We start from the raw sequence: 23,003 nt of genomic DNA on the forward strand, positions 1-23,003 counted from the left end.
ACTCGACGCTTTCTATCTCCCCCATTGCTGCCTTGGGCAGACAATCCTACGTCTCCTTCCCTATCAACAAAAAGCAGTAAGTCGCAAACGTTACACGGCCTATTTTGGTCCGATAGATTCCAGGCTTATTCCCCACCCCTTTTTACGACCCTCTTTTGACACCAATACCCACTTAGCCTGCGCGAGGCGGATGGTGCCTCGTCCCCAGTAGATCGCGACCACGTCTCCCCAGCATGCAGTGGAAGGGCTTCTAGGGTGCGCGGATCTTGACAATGCCTCGGTTGCATCCCAAGGAGGAACAATCCGTGTGCTGGAAACGAACGAAGTGGCCGGAAGTGGGGTTGGGATCTTGGGCGGGGGAATTTTTTTTTTTTCGCTTCTGGATTCCCTTCACCGCCACATGCAGCACGATGACTGGATGGTTGCCCGAGCCAACTCATCCTTCCTTTCCTCTTTAGGGTTCCCTTAGGCTTTTTTGCTTCCATGATCTCCTGCGCGCCATTTGGCTGTGCAAAAGAGGTCTGTTCCATGCATGCAAGGGAGTGCTCAATCCGGGGCCGGCTCCTACTGCATACACGGATATAGTCGGGATTCACCACGAGATGAATTCAACATGACGCCTTATCTGGCCACAGTCGATCACGGAACTAGGCGGTTTCTCTTTGTTCGCAGGCTCGAGCGACCATTGCGGGTCCGGCTGGTGGTGGCCCGCCTGGCCGTATACCAGTCGATCCCACTAATTGATTTGGGTTTGTAGTGTACCGAGTTTCAATATTTCGACTAATACTTGCGTTTCCGGAGATACAAAGGAACTTTACCTGGTATTCGGGGCTTTAGCCATCCGTGGTCATCTTGGATTGGCCTGCCCAGGTGTCATTCTACTAGGGGAGTATAATGTATGTCGCCGTTTAATCATGGCCTTTGGACCTATTCAATCATGATGTTGGCGAAGTACTCCTGGTAGCAGTACTTGCTACGAGTATCACCAATAAAGGACATGGGATTGTTGCGCCTATTGTGTCATCCCTGATCCTTCCAAGGTTATTATGTCCTCGAACGGCCAAAGTGTGGAAAGTCTCAAGTTCCTCGAGGACTAATCTCATTGCCTTGGATTGCTACGTCAAACCCCATGACTCCCAACCTGCATCCGTGTCGTTCTTCCAAGGCCTATTTTCTTCGCTATTACTAGTCTTACGACCATCAGCATTAGTAGTGGAACGTATATGTATAATATCATAGCCATGTGGGGCTCTACCTGGTAGTTTACGAACTCTTGAGGCCATGCTATTTCAATGAACTGACCGTGATATGTATCTTCAAGTTGATAATATAAATCATCTACCACTGGCCAGAGACGGCAAGCTAAAGTATACACAAATACACAGCCAGGAATCAGGGACCTCCTCAATGCGGGGGTCATTAAGCGCTCGTCATATGGTATCACAAGTAGGTTAGGGAAACAAGGCAGACAACTCAGCCAAAGGAAAAAAAAAAGGACCAAAGCAGGAACGGTGGGAAGCAGGCAGAAAGAAATAGACGCCATCCGTGCCGGGTTAGTCAAAAAAAAAAAAACAAAAACGAGTAATGATGAGGATCAATAATACAGGGGGGGGCCGGAGGCCCAAAAAAGATGCTGTGAAGTCGCACCGGCGACTCGATGCCCAGTGCAGATGCTGAGATAACGCTAAGGAGCTTCTGTGCACCAAAGGGTGCAATGCGATGAGGCGAGTGGTGGCAAGCACACCGAAATAATGGCGCCGAGATGTATGACCTGTCCCATTTCCGATTTCCAGTGTCCTCGTCGCCCGATGTTCCCATATATGACAAATTATCCATTGCACCGTGAACCATAGAAAGCATGCAAACGAAACAAGACGAAAGCGAAAAGCGAAACACGAGAAACGAAAAAACAGAGGGGAAACGCGAATAATCACAAAAGCCGCTCAATAAAACGTTGATGTGGAGCTTTTAACGACGATGTGTTGGAGGTTCCGGGAATTGAGGATGAAGACGATCCCGGAGGAGAAGAAGTGGGCGACTAGTATCCAAGAGACCCATCATCATCTTGCCTAGCTCGTTGTGTTTAATGGGCTTGGTGACATAATCGTTGAATCCGGCATCGGCAGCATTTTCGATTTGGTCTGTCATCGCATTGGCCGACAAAGCCATGATGGGAATCTGCGGGTAGTGATTTTTCTGTTCCCAAGCACGAATCTCACGACAAGTATCATAGCCATTCTTGATGGGCATCTGGATATCACACTAGGAGATGTTAATCTTTTGCCTAGAGAGACCAGAAAGGATTGTATGGACTTACAATGATGAGAGAGTAGTAACCCGGCTCCTTCGAAAGAACCATATCGACACACTCTTGTCCGTTGGATGCAGTCTCAGACATGAGTTTAATCTTATCCAGATATTTAAGCATGACCTAGCACATCGTTAGCATATAAAGACGAGAAGGCGCTGCCAAAGCGTTAACACGTACGTCACGATTAGTTTCGTCGTCTTCCACAAGCAGAATGCGATAGCCTTTGTTTTCCCAACACCTCCTTGACCATCTTTGATACGGTCTTGAAGTTGTTATTGATTTCCCGGGCCATGTCTTGGTTGCGGTCTTTACTAAGCTCACGCTTGCTCTCCGGATCGAAAATAGTCGAGAAAGCGGAGGGCTTGACAGGCTTCGGCACAATGAAGACCTTCTTGCCGGTGGCTGCCAGCTCCTTAACGCGAGTGCTGATTTGACGTTTCTGATACAGATCTGATATGATAACCACCACTGGACTGGTATCAGAAGGAGTCTCGGAAACGTTCTGAATGACTTCCAAGATATCATCTGTTGCGGGAAGGTTTAGAACCAAGTGGGTACATTGGACGTTGGAGCTAGTGTGTATCATGTCTTTCCATTCATCAACGTCAGACAGAGCTGTGATCTTGAATGGAATTTCATGTGGTACAACTTGCTCGATATGCTGCTGAGTGGACTTGCGGGTATTCTCAAGCGGGCATAGGATGAAGATCGAGAGTGGCCTTTCAGATTGAAGAGGTGGCGGGGTAACCTGAACAGATGGCTGAGCGGTAGAAGACATATCTTCCTTCTTTTCCTTCTGTTCTTCCCCGGCAGGACCAGGAATCTCCTGATCTAAGCGGGGCGACACGTTTGCGCTACCAGGATCCGGCGTTGCAAGAGGTGAAGACAGGTTTGATAGAAGCCCGGAGGACAGAGACACGGTATCCTGTAACCTCAAATCAATGCTGCGAGGCGCGACAGTGTATTGATCGTAAGACGTCGTTCTGGAGGATGAAGGTCTCCTGGAAGCACCCGAGGCTTGACGGAGCAAATGAGGGCGCTCAGAAGCTGATGGGGGAGGTGGAGCATCCACTCTCACGTTGAAAGAGAACTGAGCTCCTTTGCCCTCAGTAGCACTTGGAGTGAGACTTCCACCGTGCATCTCGACAAGCTGTTTTGACAGAAACAATCCCAATCCACTACCCGCGTTTTGCTGAGAGCCATTTTCTCCTAGCTGGGAGAATCTTTGCATGAGTCGCTCTGCATCCTGGGCACTGAATCCCTTTCCGGTGTCCACAACGTCGAAATTGAGGAATATCTCTGTTGGCTTATGAACCTTTCCTGGGGAGTTTCGAGAAAGGTTGCAGTAAATGTGGATCTCGCCCTGTGTAGTAAATTTGACTGCATTTCCCACAAGGTTAATCAGGACCTGGCGAACGCGGAATCTATCACCAATGACCATCGAAGGGACATCCGCGTCCATAAGATAATTGATCTCGAGACCTTTATCAATAGCACGAGACGCGACGGTATCGATAACATCTTCGATCATAGACCGAACATGGAACCAAGAATTGACTAGCGACATTTTACCAGCCTCAACGCGGGAAACATCTAGGATGTTATCGACAAGCTCTCTGAGATTTGTAGAACTGTTCTGAATGGTGTCGAGCATCCGTCTTTGATCACTGTCAAGCTGTGTATCTAGAATGAACGGAATGGTGCCGAGTATGCCATTCAAGGGAGTTCTGATCTCGTGGGACATGTTGCTGAAGAACTTCGTTTTCGACTCCATTTGGTTGTTCAGTTGAGTCATTGCCTTGTTGAGTTGGCTTTCAAGATTCTTGCGATCGTTGATATCGGTACACGTGCCGTACCAGGAAGCTTCTTCGCTACCAAAGCTGCTGGTTTCAACCCGTACTAGACGAACCAGATGCCATCTGAAGTCACCACCGCGTGAACGAAGGCGAAGTTCAGTCGAATAGAAGACTCTTCCATTTTCATCCCTCTGCAGCGATGCTACGCCACGCCTCACTAACTCATCAAGGGCAGATGAGACCCCATGGATTTCGGATGAAGAACGAGAAGAACCACCCTCTGATGTTGACGCCGCATCTGCCCAATTGTCTTCTTTGGGACCACTCACTTGCAGAGTAAGCCCACCACATTTCTGTAAGTCATCAGGGTGAACATGCTTTGCAAAGCCCAGATCGAGGGCATCTTGGAGCTTTTGTCCGGTATAAAGATTCCATTGCTCGTTCACAAATATCAAACCACGTTTCTCGGTCGCTTCGAAGACCACCTGTGGGATGGAATTTGAAAATGCTCGATACTTGGCATCTGTGGCAAACTTCTCTCGTTCTTGAGTAGCCTTCAATTCAGTTGTGTGCTGCTCGTGAATGTCAAGGAAAGAGCCAATCCAATACAGAACTTCCCCGGTCGATGACAACAGAGGGTTTGCCCGAAAGATAAACCAACGGTAGGCAGATTCGTCATTGAATCTTCGAACACGAACCCTTTCAGTGAACTGGGATCCAGTCCGCAGAGCATTTGCCCACTCACTTGAAACGTGATCGCGTTCGCTGATATGGATATTCTGCCATGGATCCCTTAGCTTATGCTCTTGTGGCTTACTCCGTCTGTATGCGTCAAATTTAGCATTCGTCCATATCACTTCACCACTTTTGGGTTTGGCTAGGAATATGTGAAGAGGTATCGAGTTCAGCATCAACTGAGCTATTGAGTCGGAGAAGGGCCGCGGCAGGTCTCGTTGTAGCTGAGCGTAGAAGGAGGTCGTTGAACTTTGGCGGGACGAGGAATGTTGGCTAGGGGATATGACAGGCGGTTTCATCTCTTGTACGGGCGAAGCGGCTGTTGAGGTTGGTTCTTGAGCAGTGCTGTCCTCTGTAACAGGCTTCTCTGGTAGCTTTCCAGGAGATGCCGGCATGGACAAAGCTAACTTTCCTTTGGACTTTAGGGAACGGTGGCGAGGCTGCACGTTGCTATCTTTCGTAGCTCTGGTCTGGCGCAAATTGAAATATCCATCTGGGAATTCACTGGTGCTTCCAAAGATACCGGGTGACTGGGAAGTTGTTGCTAGCGCTGGTTGGCCGGGATCAAGCGCAGGGGTCCCAAGCACAGATACAGAAGGACTTATTTTCATTGATGATCGGTCACTAGGGCTTTGGACACTTGCACGTGCAGACATGGGATTGTCGTCGCCAACAGAGTAGCTCACGTGGCCACTTAGCCCCGCAACCAATTCCAGTTCACTGCTGGCATCAGAAAATGTGCCGCCCAGACCGAGTAAATGCCCATAACGTGGCGTCTCGACCTTAGAGTTCAATTGCCGTTCAAGTTGACTATATTGTTGAGCAAGGCAAAATGACGTCGTTAGATGAGGCATCAAGTGTGAGAGAGACTGCCGTAGCTCAGCCGGGTAGGGCACTATATTAGAAAGAAGCGATATGACGGCGACAGGAAATCGCAGTGGGGAGGAAGAGCTTTGGCTGAAGCGACCACCATGCAGCAATGGGATATGAATCACTGTTTTAGAGCTGTCAACCCCTATAGCTTCCAGGGGTCTTGGGTCGGAATAATCATGATGAGGCGGGTTCTTTTCAAATGCACTTTCATCTACAGTATGACTGCTGAAAAAAAGGATTTTGATCCGAGTGTGTCCGAGGAGCTGGCGAAGGGCCAGGCGACTGGGACCATGGAGACTGAGGAATCTGCTCATATTCATCACGTGGAAGTAGACGTCTGGCGTTGAAAGGAACATTGGCTTTTGGCTCATTGGTTTTTGGCTTTCCAGAATCACCCTCTGTCCGCAAAACGGGTGCAGATGGCGTATCTGCAACAGGGGTGCCTTGTGGAACGTCAAGAGGGCTCTCACCGAAGCCAGGATGTTTCTCGGCTTCTTTCACATACTCGCGAGTAAGAATGACAGGCGTGGTTCGTCCGAAAAGTCTGACCACGCCTGTTCGCTTGATAAGGGGGTCAGTCTCCACTTCCAATGGCCTTGCTATTGGGAAGACAGCATGACGAAGATACCCCATTTGGGTATACTCTGAATCATTCTGATCAGGGTAGCACTGAGATTTACGTTCGTTGCCAAGTGAAGAGTTTTCATCAATGCGAGCATGCTTCTTTTCGTGCTTGGGGCTTGCTTTAGAAGCAAAAGTATGACGAGCCTCCTCCGTGCTGATCCGTGGCTTCACGCTGCTCACGCCAGCGAAGGAATGTCGTGAAGAGAGAGAAGGTCTTTTGGCAGGACTTGTTCCTGAACTCAACCCAACTTCAGGCCTTCCCTTCTTCTCGTCAGAAAACTTGGGACCCGGCGTTGGCGGTGGCATTAAGTTTGCACTCGTGGGTGAAACATCCGCTAGGGCGGTTCCTTCTTGATTGAAGACAGCCTTTTGACCCCAGGGGACATTTTCCAGGTCAGTCGCATCACCTGGTACTGCCAAAGATACACGTTCTGCCCCGTAGTCTGTTTGTAATATCTCAATCAAGTTTGACCACCATCCATCCAATCCAGCATCTGCATTCAACTTGAGCGTCAAGTCATAAAGATTCGGGGCTGGGATGCCAAATCCATCTTCGGTTGTAATTTTCGAGTCTCCCGGTTGGAACGTGGCCGGCGATCCTGGGGCTGGTGCGTCCACGCTGGGCTCGTCTCCTGCTGCTTGCGATATCGATGATCTGGATCTTTCAGATGGCAATTTCAATCGAAACTGTCCCTGTCGGCCAATTTGCTCGATACTTGGCTTAGGTTGGGTTTGTGTTCGCGGAAACGGGTAGGAGGGAGTTTGTTCGGGGGGGTGACTCGGAGAATCTGCAGCTTTGATGGTCCCAGAGGATCCAATGGAGCCGGATGAAGGGTGTATGACTGTTGCGGGAATTTCGGCCTTTGTAGTGCTAGACAATCGCCTTTTCCGGGGGGGTATCACTTAAATTACCTGGCATTACCGGGGGCTGTGACGCCTGCTGCTGCTGCTGCTGCGCCTGCTGCTGCATTTGTTGATATACAAGCAGCTCCTCCATTTGCCTACGCAGTTCCTTAAGTGTTTGAGAGCTCCGCCCGAGCTCTTCCTGGCGCTCGCTTGCGGGTCGAGGATCTTCCGGCACCGGGGTCAATCCCAAGCTGTTCCGCCGAATCGCCGCGCGAGAAGCGAGGCAAACGAGCGGGTGATGTGCCAGGCATGTCCAACCCGTGTTTGATGGTATCCAAGGATATGCCCCCCACATGTTCGAGATCAGGTGTGAATCGGTGACTTGGCGATCGCGGAGAATGTAGGTGAGGTGGAGGTACGGCGGCAGGTGACACTGTATCGGTAGGCGAAGGAAATGGAGGGCTCCTCCTGCTATGCACGTCCCCCATCCTATTGCGCCTGATGCAATGGACCGGGACTTACTGCTCCTGAGCGACGACAATAGCGCAGGAGGGATATAAGGCGTTCATCTCTTGGCCAAGGCAGGGCGTAAAAGTGGAGGGTAGGCGGACAAGGATCAGGCGGAAGGCACGATAGAACTCTTCGAGAGAAAATCGAGAAGGACCTGAGGAAACCCAGAAGCTGACCCCAGCCCAGGACGATTTAGAATCCAAGGCAAGGTGAATAAGCCTTGAGCGGTGTCAGGGTCGAGAGGGCACGGGGGGTTAGCAGGATCAACACAGTGTGGGCTTTGGGGGGAAGTTCGGGATCGAGGGAACCAACAAGTGGTGGACGTGACTTTGGACACTGGCGTCAGTACCCGCCAATCCATTACTTGGATCGCCCTCGGAGTGGATGAAGAGGAAAAAAAAGTGGACTAACCAGTGGATTCACCAGTGGGTGGGCCGCTCCTCTGGAGAGGGGGCTATGACGTAGGCCACGGCTCTTTGAATGATGCAGCTAAGGCTAAGGCCTAAAAGGGGGTGGGAAGCCTTGCTGCACACCGTATTTTTGGCTTTTTGGCTGTTTTCTGGAAAAAGAAACTGATTAGGCTTGCTCGTCAGCAAATGGGGTGTATACAAGACCACGCCATAATTGAAAATGGTTTTAACTTTCGTAGGGCAGACGGCCAAAACTAGCGTGCATTGTTATCCTGCGGATGGTTTATCCGCAGTTGACGCTGCCCCCCTTGTTTAGGTTGCCTACCCTAAAAGGTTCTAGCGATCACCCATTACCGCTGACTGACGACATCCTATCTGGTCCCTTTTAGGACATGACCAGGGTCATCATCTATCACTTATCTCTTGCGCTGGACACGGTGCACTTGGTGCACCCAGTTTTTCCTAGGCTGCATATGAAACAACCTGGGAACGGGGAGAATTGATGACACATTGGAGGATTCGAGTCTTTGCCTCCCATAATTGCGGCTGTTCATCAGTCATCCCAAAATAGTTCCCCCGACACAACTTGAAACAATCTACGTCCAGTATTGCATGATATCCTGCCGTTGATTACTCGATTACTGAACCCCTGCAGGTCTGTATCATGGGCCGGTTCTGGGGTCCCGCCAAACCCGGCATACCAGGAATAGGCAGCTGCACTCTATGCGGCGTCCGGCGACAGAACCGATGGAATGTGAAGGAGACTCAGTGGGCCTAGGCCTCACTTTCTCCCTACTCCGTACGTAGATTTAGCCTCCTAAATTTTGGAAGACTGGGTTTTTACATTTAACCAAGGCTGGTTTACCCGGATGATCAGTACCAAAATGCGCAAAAGGGAGGCGATGCAAGCGATTGGCGATTGGCCTAGGGACCCATATTGATGATTGAGAGTAATTATTCTAGAAACTTGCCCAGAGCAATCTCAAATCCGAGTCTGGGGGAACCGCTATCCCCTAAACACAACCGATCGCCCCGTGGTGGCGCATCTGGGGCCCGTCTGTTAGAAAGGCACGCTTCGCTCTTTTTTTAATAAATTTTTTTTGGGGCGGTGACTAAGTCCACTTAACTAACTAGGCGTTGGAACTAAAATAACTAGTCCCCATACCACCCCCTTTCCCCTCCCCATGGCGGACCCGACGATGGACTCTATTTGGGTCATTATAGATTCTGCGACTGTCACCATCCGCTATTTTGGATTCAAGCGCTCACCCTGAGCGGTGCACTGGTCGATCCCTTTGGGCGAGATTCTTGGCCAGACTCATGACATGCAGGCAACCGGCATATGCCACAGTATCTTGTGCATGCACGGATTTTCCAGGGCACATCTGTGGAGTCGTCCACGTGTTGCATAACTGGCTGACGTGCGACACTAGGCTTGCTGGGGGTTCTTGATAGGTCGCCTGTTGGAAACAGTCTTGTAGTTTAAACTCTCTGGGTTACGGACAACATTTGACAGAATCTACCTAAAGCCGACTCGGAGCCGAGCGAACGGTTCCACATAATTTTGCGCAAAGTGGGTTTCGATTGATTTTTCTACGTTATCTACGATAAGCTTCCTTATGTTTTTTGGTAAAGACGCTTTCCCATGGTCACGGCGGGCTCCGCTTAGTTTACCAGCCCATGGTCCTTCCACTGCTCATGCGGTCCTTTAGAAAGGTTGAATCGACCCATGGACTTCACCAGTGCTACCAGTGCTACGAGTACTAATAGTGGTAGTAGCTGTGCTAGCGGTTGATACACTAATAGTGGTCCCATATATATCCATGGATATCTCGCAGCCTCTAGTAGGCCATGTCCAAATTTGTCTCCACAAGCGCCCACCTTCCAAGGTTTTATCCCTGCTTAGGTAGCACTTTTGAACAATGGCCATTATGAGGAAAGATTAAGAAAAAATTCTTCGGACTATTGTCGTATTGGTCACTCTAGGGCCTGGACCTGTTGCGGCTAAGATCCGCAAAATAATTATTCCGAATTCCACCTGCAAACCAACCTGTGAACGGCGTTTGCGGGACTTTCTCCTCGTCTGGTGACCGTGCGCATTTGATTTATTCTTTGAGGTGATCTTGCGGTACCATATCGACCCGAGGGGGCTGATACATCCTCCCTATTTCGTACCTGTACCTGCCGTGGTTACCGCTCCCGCCCTCGTTCGCCATCTTTCTGTTGATGCCGACAGGCACCCGACCCCACCCTCAACAGCAAAAGAAGGCCCCGCGACCTGGATGTATGGCGACATTGGCTTAGTCGCCAGCCGCCGCTTTGTTTGAGATGGAGCACAGTTCCTTGCTCGGCGAAGAAGTGCCGGTTCCACCCTCTCGTCTGTTCGAACGATTAAGCCAGTTACCCGGCTATACCTGGGACCAGTCTGTGGAGCCGGTTCACTCAACCTACAACCATTGGCGTGTTCTTGGATTTCGGCATAGCCTCGATTCAGACCTTTCAACCCCGATAGCTACTTCCTCCGGCCTGCATCCTCCGTGCCCTCGAACATTACCGGCCAGTCGCTCCACAGCGATGCCCGACGCCAGAACCGAAGTCAGAACCGAAGGTTCAGTGTGAGCGAGACAAGCAGCGAGCTATCACTCTCCCCGGGGGGATCAAGAGCAGTTATGGCTCCCCGTTGTCGCTCGCGTTTCCACCAATGTGCTGCGGCTGGAGCGCGCCTTTCACATGCTCAAGACAATCTTTCAGTCTTGCGATCCGGATGGCAACCATACGATGCGGCCTATTGACCTCATACGGCTACCAGCAGAGTCGGTAGATACCCCTCAGCTTCTGGTTGCTATATTCGAGTCTCCTGGCCAGGACCGACTGGATGACCTGGCGGCCTTCGGCCCTTCGTCTTTTTTTGCAGGCTCGCAGCCCAACATCACACCTGACGAGCATATAGACTTGCCCGCATTCTTCGATTTTGCTATTGGGGCTTGTGATTGTTTGGAAATTCTCCATTACGGCATCAAAACAGTCCACGGTGAAATTCGTGGAGACGCATTCCATTTTAGCAGGGAAACTGGCGCTGTCAAACTTGCAAATGTAGGCAATGGCGCGCGCTCATTTGACAATGTCCTCAGTGAAGGGTGGTCTTCTCTCATGCGCGAGGTCGGGGCAAGATATAAGTTGCAATTCATTGCCCCCGAACAGACGGGCAGAATGCCCACAGAACCAGACAGCCGAACGGATATCTACGCGCTAGGTATCTTCTTCTGGTCGATGCTTGTTGGAAGACTTCCTTTCGAAGGAAGTGATCCGGTCGAGGTTGTGCAAAGTGTACTGAGCAAGAAGCTGACACCAGTCTCGAGCAAAAGAATGGATGTTCCTGATGCTCTTTCTGCTGTGATCCAGAGAATGACGCACAGGGTTGTACATGACCGATACCACACAATTTCTTCTGTCAGACGAGATTTGGTGACAATCGCGCAACTCCTGGGCGATGGCGACATTGACGCTTTGAACGAATTCGAGATCGGGCAGCGTGACGTATCGTCCTTCTTCACACTTCCGTCTCAAATGTTTGGACGACAAGAAGAGTACGAAAAGATTATTAGTGTCGTTCAAAAAGTCAGTAGGCGGCTAGCGGCAGCGTCTATGAAAGACTCCGTATCGAACGCCGGGGCGGCAAATCAACTTCCATCTAATTCCTCGGTATCAGAAGGTCGGGTGGACAGTTTTGAATTCGGGTCCGTGTCTGATGACTCCGGGTCATTCCAAGTGCAGTCGCGCACAAACTCTAACGTGAATCAATACCATATTGCGCACGTCAACTCAATGGATTCCATGGCAAGTTCCGAGTCCACTCTCCCGCCACTTCCTGGACGGCCGAGTCAAGGCTCGCCAGGTCATGAAATACCCAATTCCTCATTGATCGGGCCCCATTCCGGTAAATTGAAAAGCCGGTCCCATTCCAGGTCTTCACAGGCCACCGACAGAGAAAGCTTATCTACCATCGGTGGAAATGCAAATAGCCTGTCAACTAAAACTTATAGCCAAACGGACTCCATTGGTTCAGTTGGCAGAGCTAGAGCAAATGCAAAGTTGCGGCGCACCGGCCGCTGTGAAGTCATCACGATCAGTGGGGCCCCTGGTATAGGTAAAACGGACATCCTTAACCGGGTTCAGCCTGTCATTCGAAAATTGGGATACATAGCCATAACTCGTCTGGATCGTGCGAAACGTGTGCCATTCGAACCATTTGCGAAGATCATAGCGAGTCTCCTACGTCAAATATTTTCGGAGCGGGATGTCTCGACCGGGTTCCACGAAAGTATTCGCACCGCGTTAAGGCCCATATGGCATACGCTGCACAAAGTTTTGGATCTGCCTGAACAATTGATGGCACCTGGGGAGAAGTTTCAGTCGTCTTCCCCAAGTTTCCGTACTGCTACACCAACGGCAAACCAAGAGGAAGAGGATATCGCGCATGCAAGAAGGTTGCATATTCCATGGATGCATCATGACCAGACATCTACGGATTTCTTTCTCTCGAACGCGGCGTCGAACAACATGCGTTTGATGGACATATTCATGGATTTTATGAGAACTCTGTGTCAGTTCAAACTTATCACTATATGCCTGGACGACCTAGAGTACGCAGATGATGAGACGTTGGAGCTGATCCTGAATATCATCCGTGCAAAATTACCTTGCGTGTTAATCCTCACAAGCCGTCAGGAAGGATCTGCATCGGACAATGTACGGGCGTTATTCGAGGCCGACAATTCCAGCATCACAAGAATTGAGCTTCGCCCTCTTTCGGAAGATGAGGTTATGGAGTTTGTAGCAGCGACCATGCATCAGGATTCAGATCAACATCTCACCCCGCTTACGGCAGTGATCCAAGAAAAAAGCCAAGGCAATCCTTTCTATGTGAGAGTCATGCTTGAAACGTGTTACCGGAAGAATTGCGTTTGGTATTCTTGGAAAGACTCAAAATGGCAGTTCGACCTTGACCGAATCTTTAGTGAATTTGTCTCCCCTGTGTATGGAGAGGGCCTCGGACTTGGTTTTCTAACCAAGCGTCTCGAAGAAATACCTCCGTCGGCTCGGTCGATCATCGTTTGGGGTGCTTTGCTTGGAAGCCCATTTTCATTTTCCTTGGTTCAAAAGCTCTTAACCAGCGAATTTCTTTTTTCCACCGATGATGTGGTGGATCAAGGCCTTGACCTTACCTCACCCCAGAATCGCAACTTGATCAGACAATCTGAAGAGGATGTTGTTATTGGGTTGCAGTATTTGGTCCAGGTGAACCTCCTTAATACTGGCAAAACCGATGATGAGTTCAAGTATGACAAAAAGGACCTCCTTTTCAAACGTTGAGTTACTTTACTGACTCAGGCTTAGATTCGGCAACGATCGACTTGCTCAGGCTGCTTTGTCATTGAGCGAGAGCAGGAACGTGGAGAAGATGCATTTCATCGTTTCACAAACTCTGATGAAATATTATCACGACCACCGAAGTCGTTATTCCCTGGCCCACCATGTGGCACTCGCTTCTACAATGATCAAGTCTCGTGTTGCCCGAAGAATAGATTACCGCAGAATTTTATGGGAAGCTGGTCAAACAGCAGCCCAGTCTGGCGCTCAGCCCAGTGCACTATGGTACTTCCGCCACTGCATTGGTCTTCTCCAAGATAATCCATGGGATGAACGTAACGACGATGTCTTCTACGATGAGACCATGCGGCTGTACATTGCAAATGCTGAAATGTCTTGGTCCCAGGGTCAGAGCGATGAGGCTCTGGCGTTGATCGAATCTGTTTTCCTACACGGGAAAGACCCTGTCAGCAAGGCCAGGGCTTGGGTCATCAAGGCTAAGATTCTTGCTCAAATGGGTGATCATCATAGCTCTATGGAAGCTCTCTTGACATGTCTGGACGAGCTGGGTGTTCATATCCGTGCGCCAACGACTTTCGAAAAGTGCGATGCTGCTTTCGTCGACTTGAAGAACTACCTGGAGAAGGCAGACATTGAATCTATCGCCCAGAAGCCTATCAGCAAAGACCCGAACTTGATGACTATTGGTGCCGTCATGGCGGAAGCGATGTCTGTTACTTATTGGGACGATTCCCTCACCTTTTATCGAATGGCAATTGAAATGATGCATATCCACATCTTTCGTGGAGGCTTCACACAGATCTCAATTGGCTGCTCTCACCTTGCTATGATCGCTCTCAGTCGTTTCAAGGATCTTGAGTTTGGGGCCAGGCTTAGTGATCTCTCTCTTTCTCTTCTTGAGCATTGCCCTGAGCTGTGGACACAAAGCAGAGGCTCCATCGTGCATAATCTATACGTCGCGCATCTGCGCGTGCCTTTGGCACAGACGTTGCCAGCTCTCGAAACCTCGCTCGAGGTGTCATTTACGATGGGTGACCCCTACGTTACACTGATAAGCATTTCGTCGATGGCTATGACCAGACTTCATCTGGGCCAGGACATGTCTCAGTTGGAAGCATTTTGTGTAGAAACCCCAGAAGAGATTCCAAACTGGGCACACGATACCCGCGGTGGTGCTAGTATCATCGCCGTTCGGTATGTACCAAATTGGACTGAGAAGCGTTTCTACTATTAAATGATACTAACAATCTCACAGACAGGTTGCCAGGGCCCTACAAGGGAAAACCGAAACTCGATCACCAGAAAACATTTTGTCGGATGACACACACAGAACTGCCGCATACATGGCCTTTTTGGAGGCAAACACTAGCAATGTTGACCGTCCTCGTGGCTTGTACCTCGGTCTTTCCATGATACCATTGTTTTTGTACGGTCACCATGCAAGGGCCATCGAGATAGGGACATCGTTACTCCATACAAGACACAGACTTTGGTCCGTTCGAGTCGCCTACACGATCTATTTCTGGTTGTCACTCTCACTTCTCACACTCCACACCGAGTACCCCGCCCAAGGATACCTTGACGGCAAAATGGATACGATTTTGGAGTACAAGGCGGAAATCGACTTTGCGCGTCGCTGCTCTGATGCGAACTACGGCATGTGGGTGTACATGATCGAGGCTCTCATTTGCGAAGTCCGCAACGATCACAGTGCCGCCATTCGAGCTTTTGAAGCCGCAACCGACCACAGTCAGGTTCATGGGTGGCCTTTGGAAGAGGCTCTTTCCCTTGAGCTTCAAGGAGAGTATTTGATCAGACGAGGCGCCAAAAGAGCCGCCCGTGCTGTGATTCAAGACGCTATCGCGGCCTGGGGGGCAATTAGCGCCGATGGTAAAGCAGCCATGCTTGCGGAGAAGCATGAATGGTTGCTCAAGACAGCGACATCTGCTCGAACAATCGACGTTGGGTGCCAAACGATGGATACACTTCTTGAGATTACTCGGGATACAGTTCAAGAAGAGATTGTGATTCCCTCTCAGGCAGAGGAAGAGGCCAGGAGACAGCGTTGGATTGAACAGAATGGCCCGAGAACCGACTCAAGTTCCATGGACATTTCTAGCGTTGGCTTAGGTGAGTCGTGTCCTCTGATGTCTCGAGTTTTACCACCAACTGATCATTTCACAGACATCATTGATCTTTCAAGCATTCTGGAGTCAAGTCAAGTCATGTCGTCTGAGCTGCAGGTCGATAAACTTTTTGTGAAGATGCTTGAGATCATTCTGGAATCTTGCAATGGGTCCGATTTTGCTGTCATCGCTACTCATTTTGAGGAAATTGGATTTGCCATCGCAGCAGTGGCAGATGTGGATAGAGGCCAAAAGTCTTACTCTGACGGCCTTCCATTTTCCGAAGCAGATAGCCGCATGGCACAGCAAATTTCGCACTATGTGATGCGGACGAAGGAGGAGGTCCTCGTTCATAATGTGCTGGAAGACGACCGTTTCTCCAACGTCAGTGAAGGATACCTCGCAACCTATCCACAAGGGCGATCTGTCATTGCATTACCAATTATTCAGGGAGATCAATTACTGGGAGTGATCCATTTGGAAGGAAAGCCTAATTGGTTCACTCAGCGGAACGTCGTGGTCTTGCATTTGCTTTGCAACCAAATTGGCATCTCATTGTCGAATGCCCTGCTCTTCCGTGAAATACGCAAGGTCAGCGCGAAGAATATTTCTATGATTGAGTCGCAGAAGCGTGCTCTTGCACAAGCCCGCGAAGCGGAACAAAAAGCCAAGGTGGCCGAGGCCGAGGCTAATCATAATGTCAAGCTCAAAGAAGATGCCGCACGAGCAAAGTCTATCTTCCTAGCAAACATCTCGCACGACTTACGCACACCCATGAATGGAGTTATTGGGCTCTCCGAGCTTCTGAAGGGCACGCAGCTAAGCAAGGAACAAGACGAATATGTGGAGTCTATTCGTGTGTGTGCTGATACCTTGCTAACGCTTATCAATGACATCTTGGACTTCTCCAAGCTGGAAGCGGGCAAAATGAAGATTTCGACCGTTCCGCTCAATCTGAAAGAAACCATCTCCGAAGTGATCCGCGCGCTCCGGTATACCCATCGTGAACGGAACCTCGCCACCATTGAAGACTTGGACCGTGTGCCTCCGGAGCTGGTCGTTCTTGGCGACCCCGTGCGCTTGCACCAGATCTTCATGAATCTACTGAGCAACAGCTACAAATTCACGCCGAAAGGCTCCATCACCGTCAAAGCAAGAGTTGCGCGGGAGGGGAAGGGCCGCGTGCGTCTCGAATGCTCCGTCGCTGACACTGGCATCGGCATACCCGACGAGCAGAAGGCCCGCTTGTTCAGGCCATTCTCCCAAGCCGACCCATCCACCGAAAGATCCTACGGTGGTAGTGGTTTGGGGTTGAGCATTTGCAAAGCCATTATTGAGGATGTCCTGGGTGGTGCAATTTGGCTCGAATCCCAGTCTGGCGTCGGCACTACTGTCACATTCCACTTGGTCTTCAACAAGGCACCGAAGAAGACTGCCGTCAAGACGCCTTGGTCTCAAGATCTCAGCCAGCCAAAAAGCGAAGCAGCTCCCCGAATCCATGTCCGCGACCTGACCCAAATCCCACGCGATCAGATTCGAATCTGCATCGCAGAAGATAACCCCATCAATCAAAAGATCGCAGTCAAATTTGTGACCGGGTTAGGTCTACAGTGTGAGGCATACAGTGACGGAAAGCAAGCAGTAGATGCTCTGCGCGCCAAGTCTCAAGAGGGCAATCCCTTCCACGTCGTCTTGATGGACGTCATGATGCCCACGCTAGATGGATACAATGCCACCCGCGAGATTCGGCGGGATCCCGACCCCAACGTCAATGAGGTCCTAGTCATTGCCATGACCGCTAGTGCCATCGACGGCGACCGGGAGAAGTGTCTCGAAGCAGGCATGAACAACTATCTCCCTAAGCCTGTGCGATCACCCATCTTGAGCGAGCTGCTGGACATGTACCTCGCGCCGGTGCCCTCTCACCCTCGCACTCGCCTCGCAATCCGCGAAAAGAGCTCTCGGTCCAGCGTGCGAGATTCTGGCACGCCTGTCAGCATATCCTCGTCCGGGTCAGAAGAACAGAAGACCCTGCCACCCCTCCCATCTGAAGAGAAATGATTTCACGCGTTTTGAATAAAGATACCCCATACTTCTTGTTGTCCTGAAATTAGAAAGGATCAGGCGTCTCTCTGGAAAGTGCTTCCCAGCGTTGATATTATTATTATTATTATTATTATTTTTTTTTGGTTTTGGCATCCAGATGCGTGAGTACTCTGGGCTATTGGTTTATGTCATTATGTTCCTGAGATACTCTGTTTAACATGCTCTTATTTGATTCGGGTTTTGATGTTTGTCATGTGCGGTGATGCCGTTCAAGTCGGTTATGAGTTGCCTGATTTTCGAATGACCTTCGAACGATCTCTCAGTGGCCCAAGGGATGCTCTCGCGTTCTTGTAGATACAACCCCTCTTGACTCTTTTCGCTCTGGCCGCTCAGGGTAGGTGTTCACTTAATCCTCCATACTAGTTCGTAAGCCCGAGGTTTGGCGGACCGTTAACATTCACAGTAGGAGTAGACAATGTCGCGGACAAATTCCTGAATACTGTCATGAGGCTACGTTCCACACCTAGTTTGCGATTTAGCCAGAAAGGAGTCCACGTATTGCCAAGAGTTATAGAGCACGGAAAAATATTCCCATTATCGGGTCAGGGCCCCCTGGCACGGCGGGGTCGCAGATGGGGCTTGGGGTTGTTTGGTGGCGCTGCGGATAGGTGGATTAACTTCCAACTCCAACCGAATTTTCAGCCTATGAAGCACGCACTCCTTGACTTCGTGGAGGTTTTGTATCTAAAACAAAACAGAGTTCTTTTGATTATCCCTGCGATTTAGTAATGCATTTATAAGGCCTTGAATCTCACGGCGATGTTTCTTCCTAACGGTTCTACACCGGTTTTTCGTCACAATATTTACAGAAATCTATAGCGATTTTCCCCTAGGAAACCCTAAAATCCATACAATCATTTATTTCTTTCAATACAGTATAATTTATCTTGGACCTCTTCATACAGGCCTTGAACGGATCGCGAGCGTCTGGAAACGGCCTATAGCATTGATTCACAGGGTTTAAGCAAATTCGCGGCCGTGACCCCCCTGGCCCCTTGTACACCAAGTGGGGGGTTGGTGACGTGACGCACGAATAAGAAGTTAGTTATATACTCTCTTGGTAAACCTCCGGACATTGAAGAAACAGGCTCAACAACCCCGTGTCTTGGCAATCCTTTCTCCCGGCGTCATTTCCTCCGGTAACGCACCTTCTGTGACAGCTTTTCCCGCTCGCTGTCAGGAATTTACCCGGCCAGTGTCTAGGCCGTCATTGTGTCGAGTAAAATGGACCTTGCATGATACTCATGGGAAGAAGGGTGTTCCTACCCGAAACGTATCATGCAGGGCACCGTTCTTCTTGAGGAAGGGGACTTCGATGATCATATTGGTGTGTTGATCATCTAACAGGAAGAGCTAAAGGTATAAATACACAGCAACGGCTATGGGATTCACTCTTGTTTTCCCACGCACAGAAACCATCTCACAATATCGAGGCAAACATTTAACATTTTACTTGACGAGAGTCCCCGTTTTCTGTGACAATGATCTTCCTCGCTACCCTTCTAGCCCTAGGCTCTCTAGCCTCAGTTGACGCTGCCACGTCTTCAGGCTGCGGCAAGCAACCCACCCTCTCCAGTGGCATCCACAACATCAATGACCGCCAGTACATCCTCAAGGTCCCTGACGGCTATGACCCGAACAAGCCTCATCACCTCATTTTCGGCCTCCACTGGCGAGGCGGAACCATGTACTCTGTCGCCAACGGCGAGGGCGTGCAACCATGGTACGGTCTCGATAGCCGATCGCAGGGCAGCGCAATTCTGGTAGCCCCCAACGGCCGGAACGAGGGCTGGGCCAACACCAACGGAGAAGATGTAGCCTTCATCGACAGCATCATGCAGCAAGTGGAAGCTGACCTTTGCGTGGACCAAAGCTCCCGCTTCGCGACGGGATTCAGCTGGGGCGGGGGGGATGAGCTATTCGCTTGCGTGCTCGCGAGCGAAAGAGTTCAAGGCCGTGAGCGTGTTGAGCGGCGGCGTGATTAGCGGGTGTGATGGGGGCCATGATCCTATCGCTTACTTGGGCATCCATGGGATCAACGACCCAGTGCTGCCCTTTGACGGCGGGGTCAGCCTGGCAGAGAAGTTCGTTGGGAATAACGGGTGCCAGCAACAAAATATCGGTAAACCCGCGTCCGGTAGTCACAGTTCCGTTCGAACGGACTTTCACGGATGCTCCAGGCCAGTCTCGTTTATTGCCTATGATGGGGGACACGACTCTGCGCCCCTTGGCGTCCAGAGTTCTCTCGCTCCCGATGCGACTTGGGAGTTCTTCATGGCCGCTTGAAGTAGGGGATGGCATTTGATAGTACGAGCACTGTTGATAAGTTGTGAATATGACTGGTGACTTGTCCATTTGGCGCGCAAACTCGAGTAGAGGTCTTCTTCTCAGAAGAGTATATCCAAAAAAAAAAAACACATGCTGATATCTAATGTACAGCGGCATCTACCGAACAATGGGACATGCGGCTGGCATTCCGATGTATATTCTACTGAATAAGTACACCTCCTTTTGAGAACTTGTTTTGGGATCCACGTGGCAACATGCCTACCAGTGTATCATGCCCGGACTCGCCATGTCGGCACCAGTTGGATTTTGCTACCAGGGTCGTTCCAGCACTTTACAGAGACATAGTATTAGCCGAGTGAATAATACTCTGCCTTTTTCATAAGGCTTCTTCCACTTGCCGAGCGAGATACTAACTAATACCAAGGGGGGGCCGTCTATTTTGTTACCGCCGCAGCGGTGGAAATCCCTCGGCATTTCTTACAGGCTATGGACTTATCTTCCTTCCAACTAGACGAGCGAAGTAAATGCTATAGACTGCACACACCGTCGGCAGCCAATTTGTAAACCTCCATCGGTCTAGACTGAGTACGAATACGAACACATGCTTAGGTTGAATTCTGAAATCAATTTTGACGAGGGACTAGTTTACATGAAGACTGCCTGCGTACTAGCAACAACAGGGAACGCACGGTAGAGCCTTCTTACATTGACGTTCGCCAGCCTAGAGTTCTGAAACCCGACCTGAGCATTTCCACCAGGAATTGCCGCAGCACATGCTTTGGGCATCAGGCCTCTTGCCACACGATCTCTAATCCAAATAGTCCACTCCCCACACCTGTCACAATCTTTCCTTCACGGCTCTATACCCCTCTTCCATGACCAGCCCTCTAATGCTTCAAAGTGAGCACACCGGGCATCCAGGGTAGGGTGTTGTAGTTGCCACCGGTATTGGGGCTATGGCCCTGATAGAGGAATTGGAGGTTGCATGCATCGATAGTCATAGTTTGGTCAGGGTTGGTGCGCACCAAATCGCCGTGGCTGATGTCGTTGGTCCAGGTGGCGCCACTGTTGGCTTTGCCAGCGAAAGGCCGGCTCTCGCTGGTTGCCTGCGGCGTCCACGAACCACTCAGGCTGCTGGCAGTGAAGGAGCGGAAGTACCGCCCTTGCGATCCGATTGCCTCGACGATCATCAGGTACTGATTTTGGCCTTGGACGGTGTACACCTGGACCGCCTCAAACAGGTTGTTCTGAGAATCACTCATCACCACCTCTGCGGACGTGCCGAAGTTCCCCGGGAAATTGCCAATCGGCATGCTAGAACGGTAGATCTTGCCATTGTCCCCCGCGAAGAACAGGTACATGTGTGTCGAGTCCCCGATGAGCGTCTGATCAATGGCGCCCGTGCTGGAGCCAGAGATCTTCCCCGAAAAAAGGGCTTGCTCCGATGACCATCCGTTCGCATTGGATGGGTCACTTGAGGTGCGGTAGGTGAACGTGCTCGAGCCCCATTGATAGGCCAGGACCCAGATGTTCTTGGGCTGGAAGTAGAACAGGGTCGGCGCCACCGCCGAGAAGCTCATGGCGTTTTGGCTCGCAGATGCCATGCCGGACCAGTCGGAAAAGAGGCCGAAGTTCATCGAGCCGTAGTTCCCACTGGCGTCGGTGGTGGATGCACAGACCAGATGCTTGTTATTGAAGACCACATTGGTGAAGTCCTTGACTGCCGTCCATCCCGAGCGAGGATGGGCCAGAGCGCCAGTGGAGGTCCAACTGTAAGTTGACGGGAGAGCGCAGCTGGCAGCAGCAGTTGGCACTGAGGTGAGCCAGACTATGCTGGTCACCAGGCACGCTTTGACGTTGAAGAATCCCATTGCCGTGACGGTTTTAGGCGTTCGATGGGGTTGATGATTGAAGACTCAAAGCAGAGAGACCAAGAGGCATCTAGCTAGGAACCGAGCGCTATATATAATGCACGAACGGGCCTACCTAGGTATAGATTGAATAATTTCGCGACGAAAACGTGCGCCGGATAAATAGAGCCAAACTAACCTTTCTTCTCCCTGCATACACGCTACAATGTTTGAACTAGAAGCATTTCGTTTATTTCGTTTATTCCACGGTCCACTCCGAAGCGTGGTCCTTGGGTGGTGGCTGATTGAACTACGTGAGTCCAACTATCATTGGTGGACTATTACTTTTTTAGGTATCCGGCATGAACCCTGAACCCCGCACCAATTTAACCATTCCATGTCTTTGAAGAAGAGTATCCTAGGGTCCTTATGGTGGCGCTAATCGGATGACCCCTGGTGCTGAAACGCTCTTAATCATAGGGGGGGTTTCCATCATGAAACACACTTGTCTCGGAAGAATTTCTGCTGGGTCGGTTAATATTGTCTTCGCAGCGCGGATCATGCCGTGCTCGAACTCTGGTGGAAAATGGATTTCGGGGTTACCTCGGCGGATTTAGCCGGGAGAAGCTAAGTATGTTTTGAAGCAAAAGTTGGGGCTGCTTGATTGGATACTCTCGGCGTCGAGGTGTTCCTCATTGTCTCCACACTTGCCAGGGGTCCCTTAATTTCTGCCAACCGCATTGTTCTTCCGTCAACACACACTAAGCTTCAGATATCATCCCATTGGGACCTGCTGGCGCTACAGCCTGCACTGGGCATACGTGAATTGAGCTTGGCGATTCGGGAGTCTCCCGCCTAAAAGGTCCTATGCGATCATTTAGGCTAGAGAAGAGCTAGTATTAATTTTTTCCGAGATCTTTACTAGTGCATTGAGCCTATTGACAGCATACCTTCTTCAGGATTGAAACAGGTGCTTTGTACATAATGCAGCATTAGTGCCCAATCAGGAAGGAGGTCCGTTCAGTCAGTACTTCTATTATGCACTTTTATCCTGGGGTAGCCCTGATTTCTGTCTTGTATAAGTATTGTCTTCGCCCTTCCCAGGAGGTGGTTTTCTTCTGCCACCCTCATTTCCC

The 23,003-nt window shown here is 50.4% G+C and overlaps 4 protein-coding genes across 4 annotated transcripts; 2 read left to right on the forward strand and 2 right to left on the reverse strand.

The window, feature by feature from the left end:
• Nucleotides 1-1,968: 1,968 nt before the first annotated feature.
• On the reverse strand, nucleotides 1,969-7,672 carry pkhB (putative sensor histidine kinase/response regulator; the record flags this gene model as incomplete). The annotated part of the gene is given in 5 exon segments (XM_058473629.1): nucleotides 1,969-2,262; nucleotides 2,318-2,431; nucleotides 2,550-5,937; nucleotides 5,999-7,241; nucleotides 7,252-7,672. Coding segments are annotated over 5 exon segments (5,460 nt in total), but the record flags the coding sequence as incomplete, so codon positions are not given.
• A 3,163-nt stretch (nucleotides 7,673-10,835) lies between these two features.
• Nucleotides 10,836-17,683, forward strand: N7468_004333 (putative sensor histidine kinase/response regulator; the record flags this gene model as incomplete). The annotated part of the gene is made up of 4 exons (XM_058473630.1): nucleotides 10,836-13,444; nucleotides 13,503-14,690; nucleotides 14,752-15,626; nucleotides 15,681-17,683. The coding sequence occupies 4 exons, from the start codon at nucleotides 10,836-10,838 to the stop codon at nucleotides 17,681-17,683; spliced, it is 6,675 nt and encodes a 2,224-aa protein (XP_058332633.1).
• Nucleotides 17,684-19,209: 1,526 nt separating this feature from the next.
• N7468_004334 (CE1 family esterase) lies at nucleotides 19,210-19,713 on the forward strand (the record flags this gene model as incomplete). Its single annotated transcript, XM_058473631.1, has 1 exon — nucleotides 19,210-19,713. One exon carries the CDS (start codon nucleotides 19,210-19,212, stop codon nucleotides 19,711-19,713), a length of 504 nt encoding a protein of 167 aa, XP_058332634.1.
• A 1,191-nt stretch (nucleotides 19,714-20,904) lies between these two features.
• Nucleotides 20,905-21,888, reverse strand: N7468_004335 (glycosyl hydrolase family 62-domain-containing protein; the record flags this gene model as incomplete). The annotated part of the gene is made up of 1 exon (XM_058473632.1): nucleotides 20,905-21,888. The coding sequence occupies one exon, from the start codon at nucleotides 21,886-21,888 to the stop codon at nucleotides 20,905-20,907; it is 984 nt and encodes a 327-aa protein (XP_058332635.1).
• Between the last annotated feature and the right edge of the window lie 1,115 nt (nucleotides 21,889-23,003).

Source organism: Penicillium chermesinum (genome assembly GCF_028974085.1).
Source record: "Penicillium chermesinum strain IBT 19713 chromosome Unknown utg000003l:1.0-5111272.0:1.0-5115320.0, whole genome shotgun sequence".
Classification (NCBI taxonomy): Eukaryota; Fungi; Ascomycota; class Eurotiomycetes; order Eurotiales; family Aspergillaceae; genus Penicillium; species Penicillium chermesinum.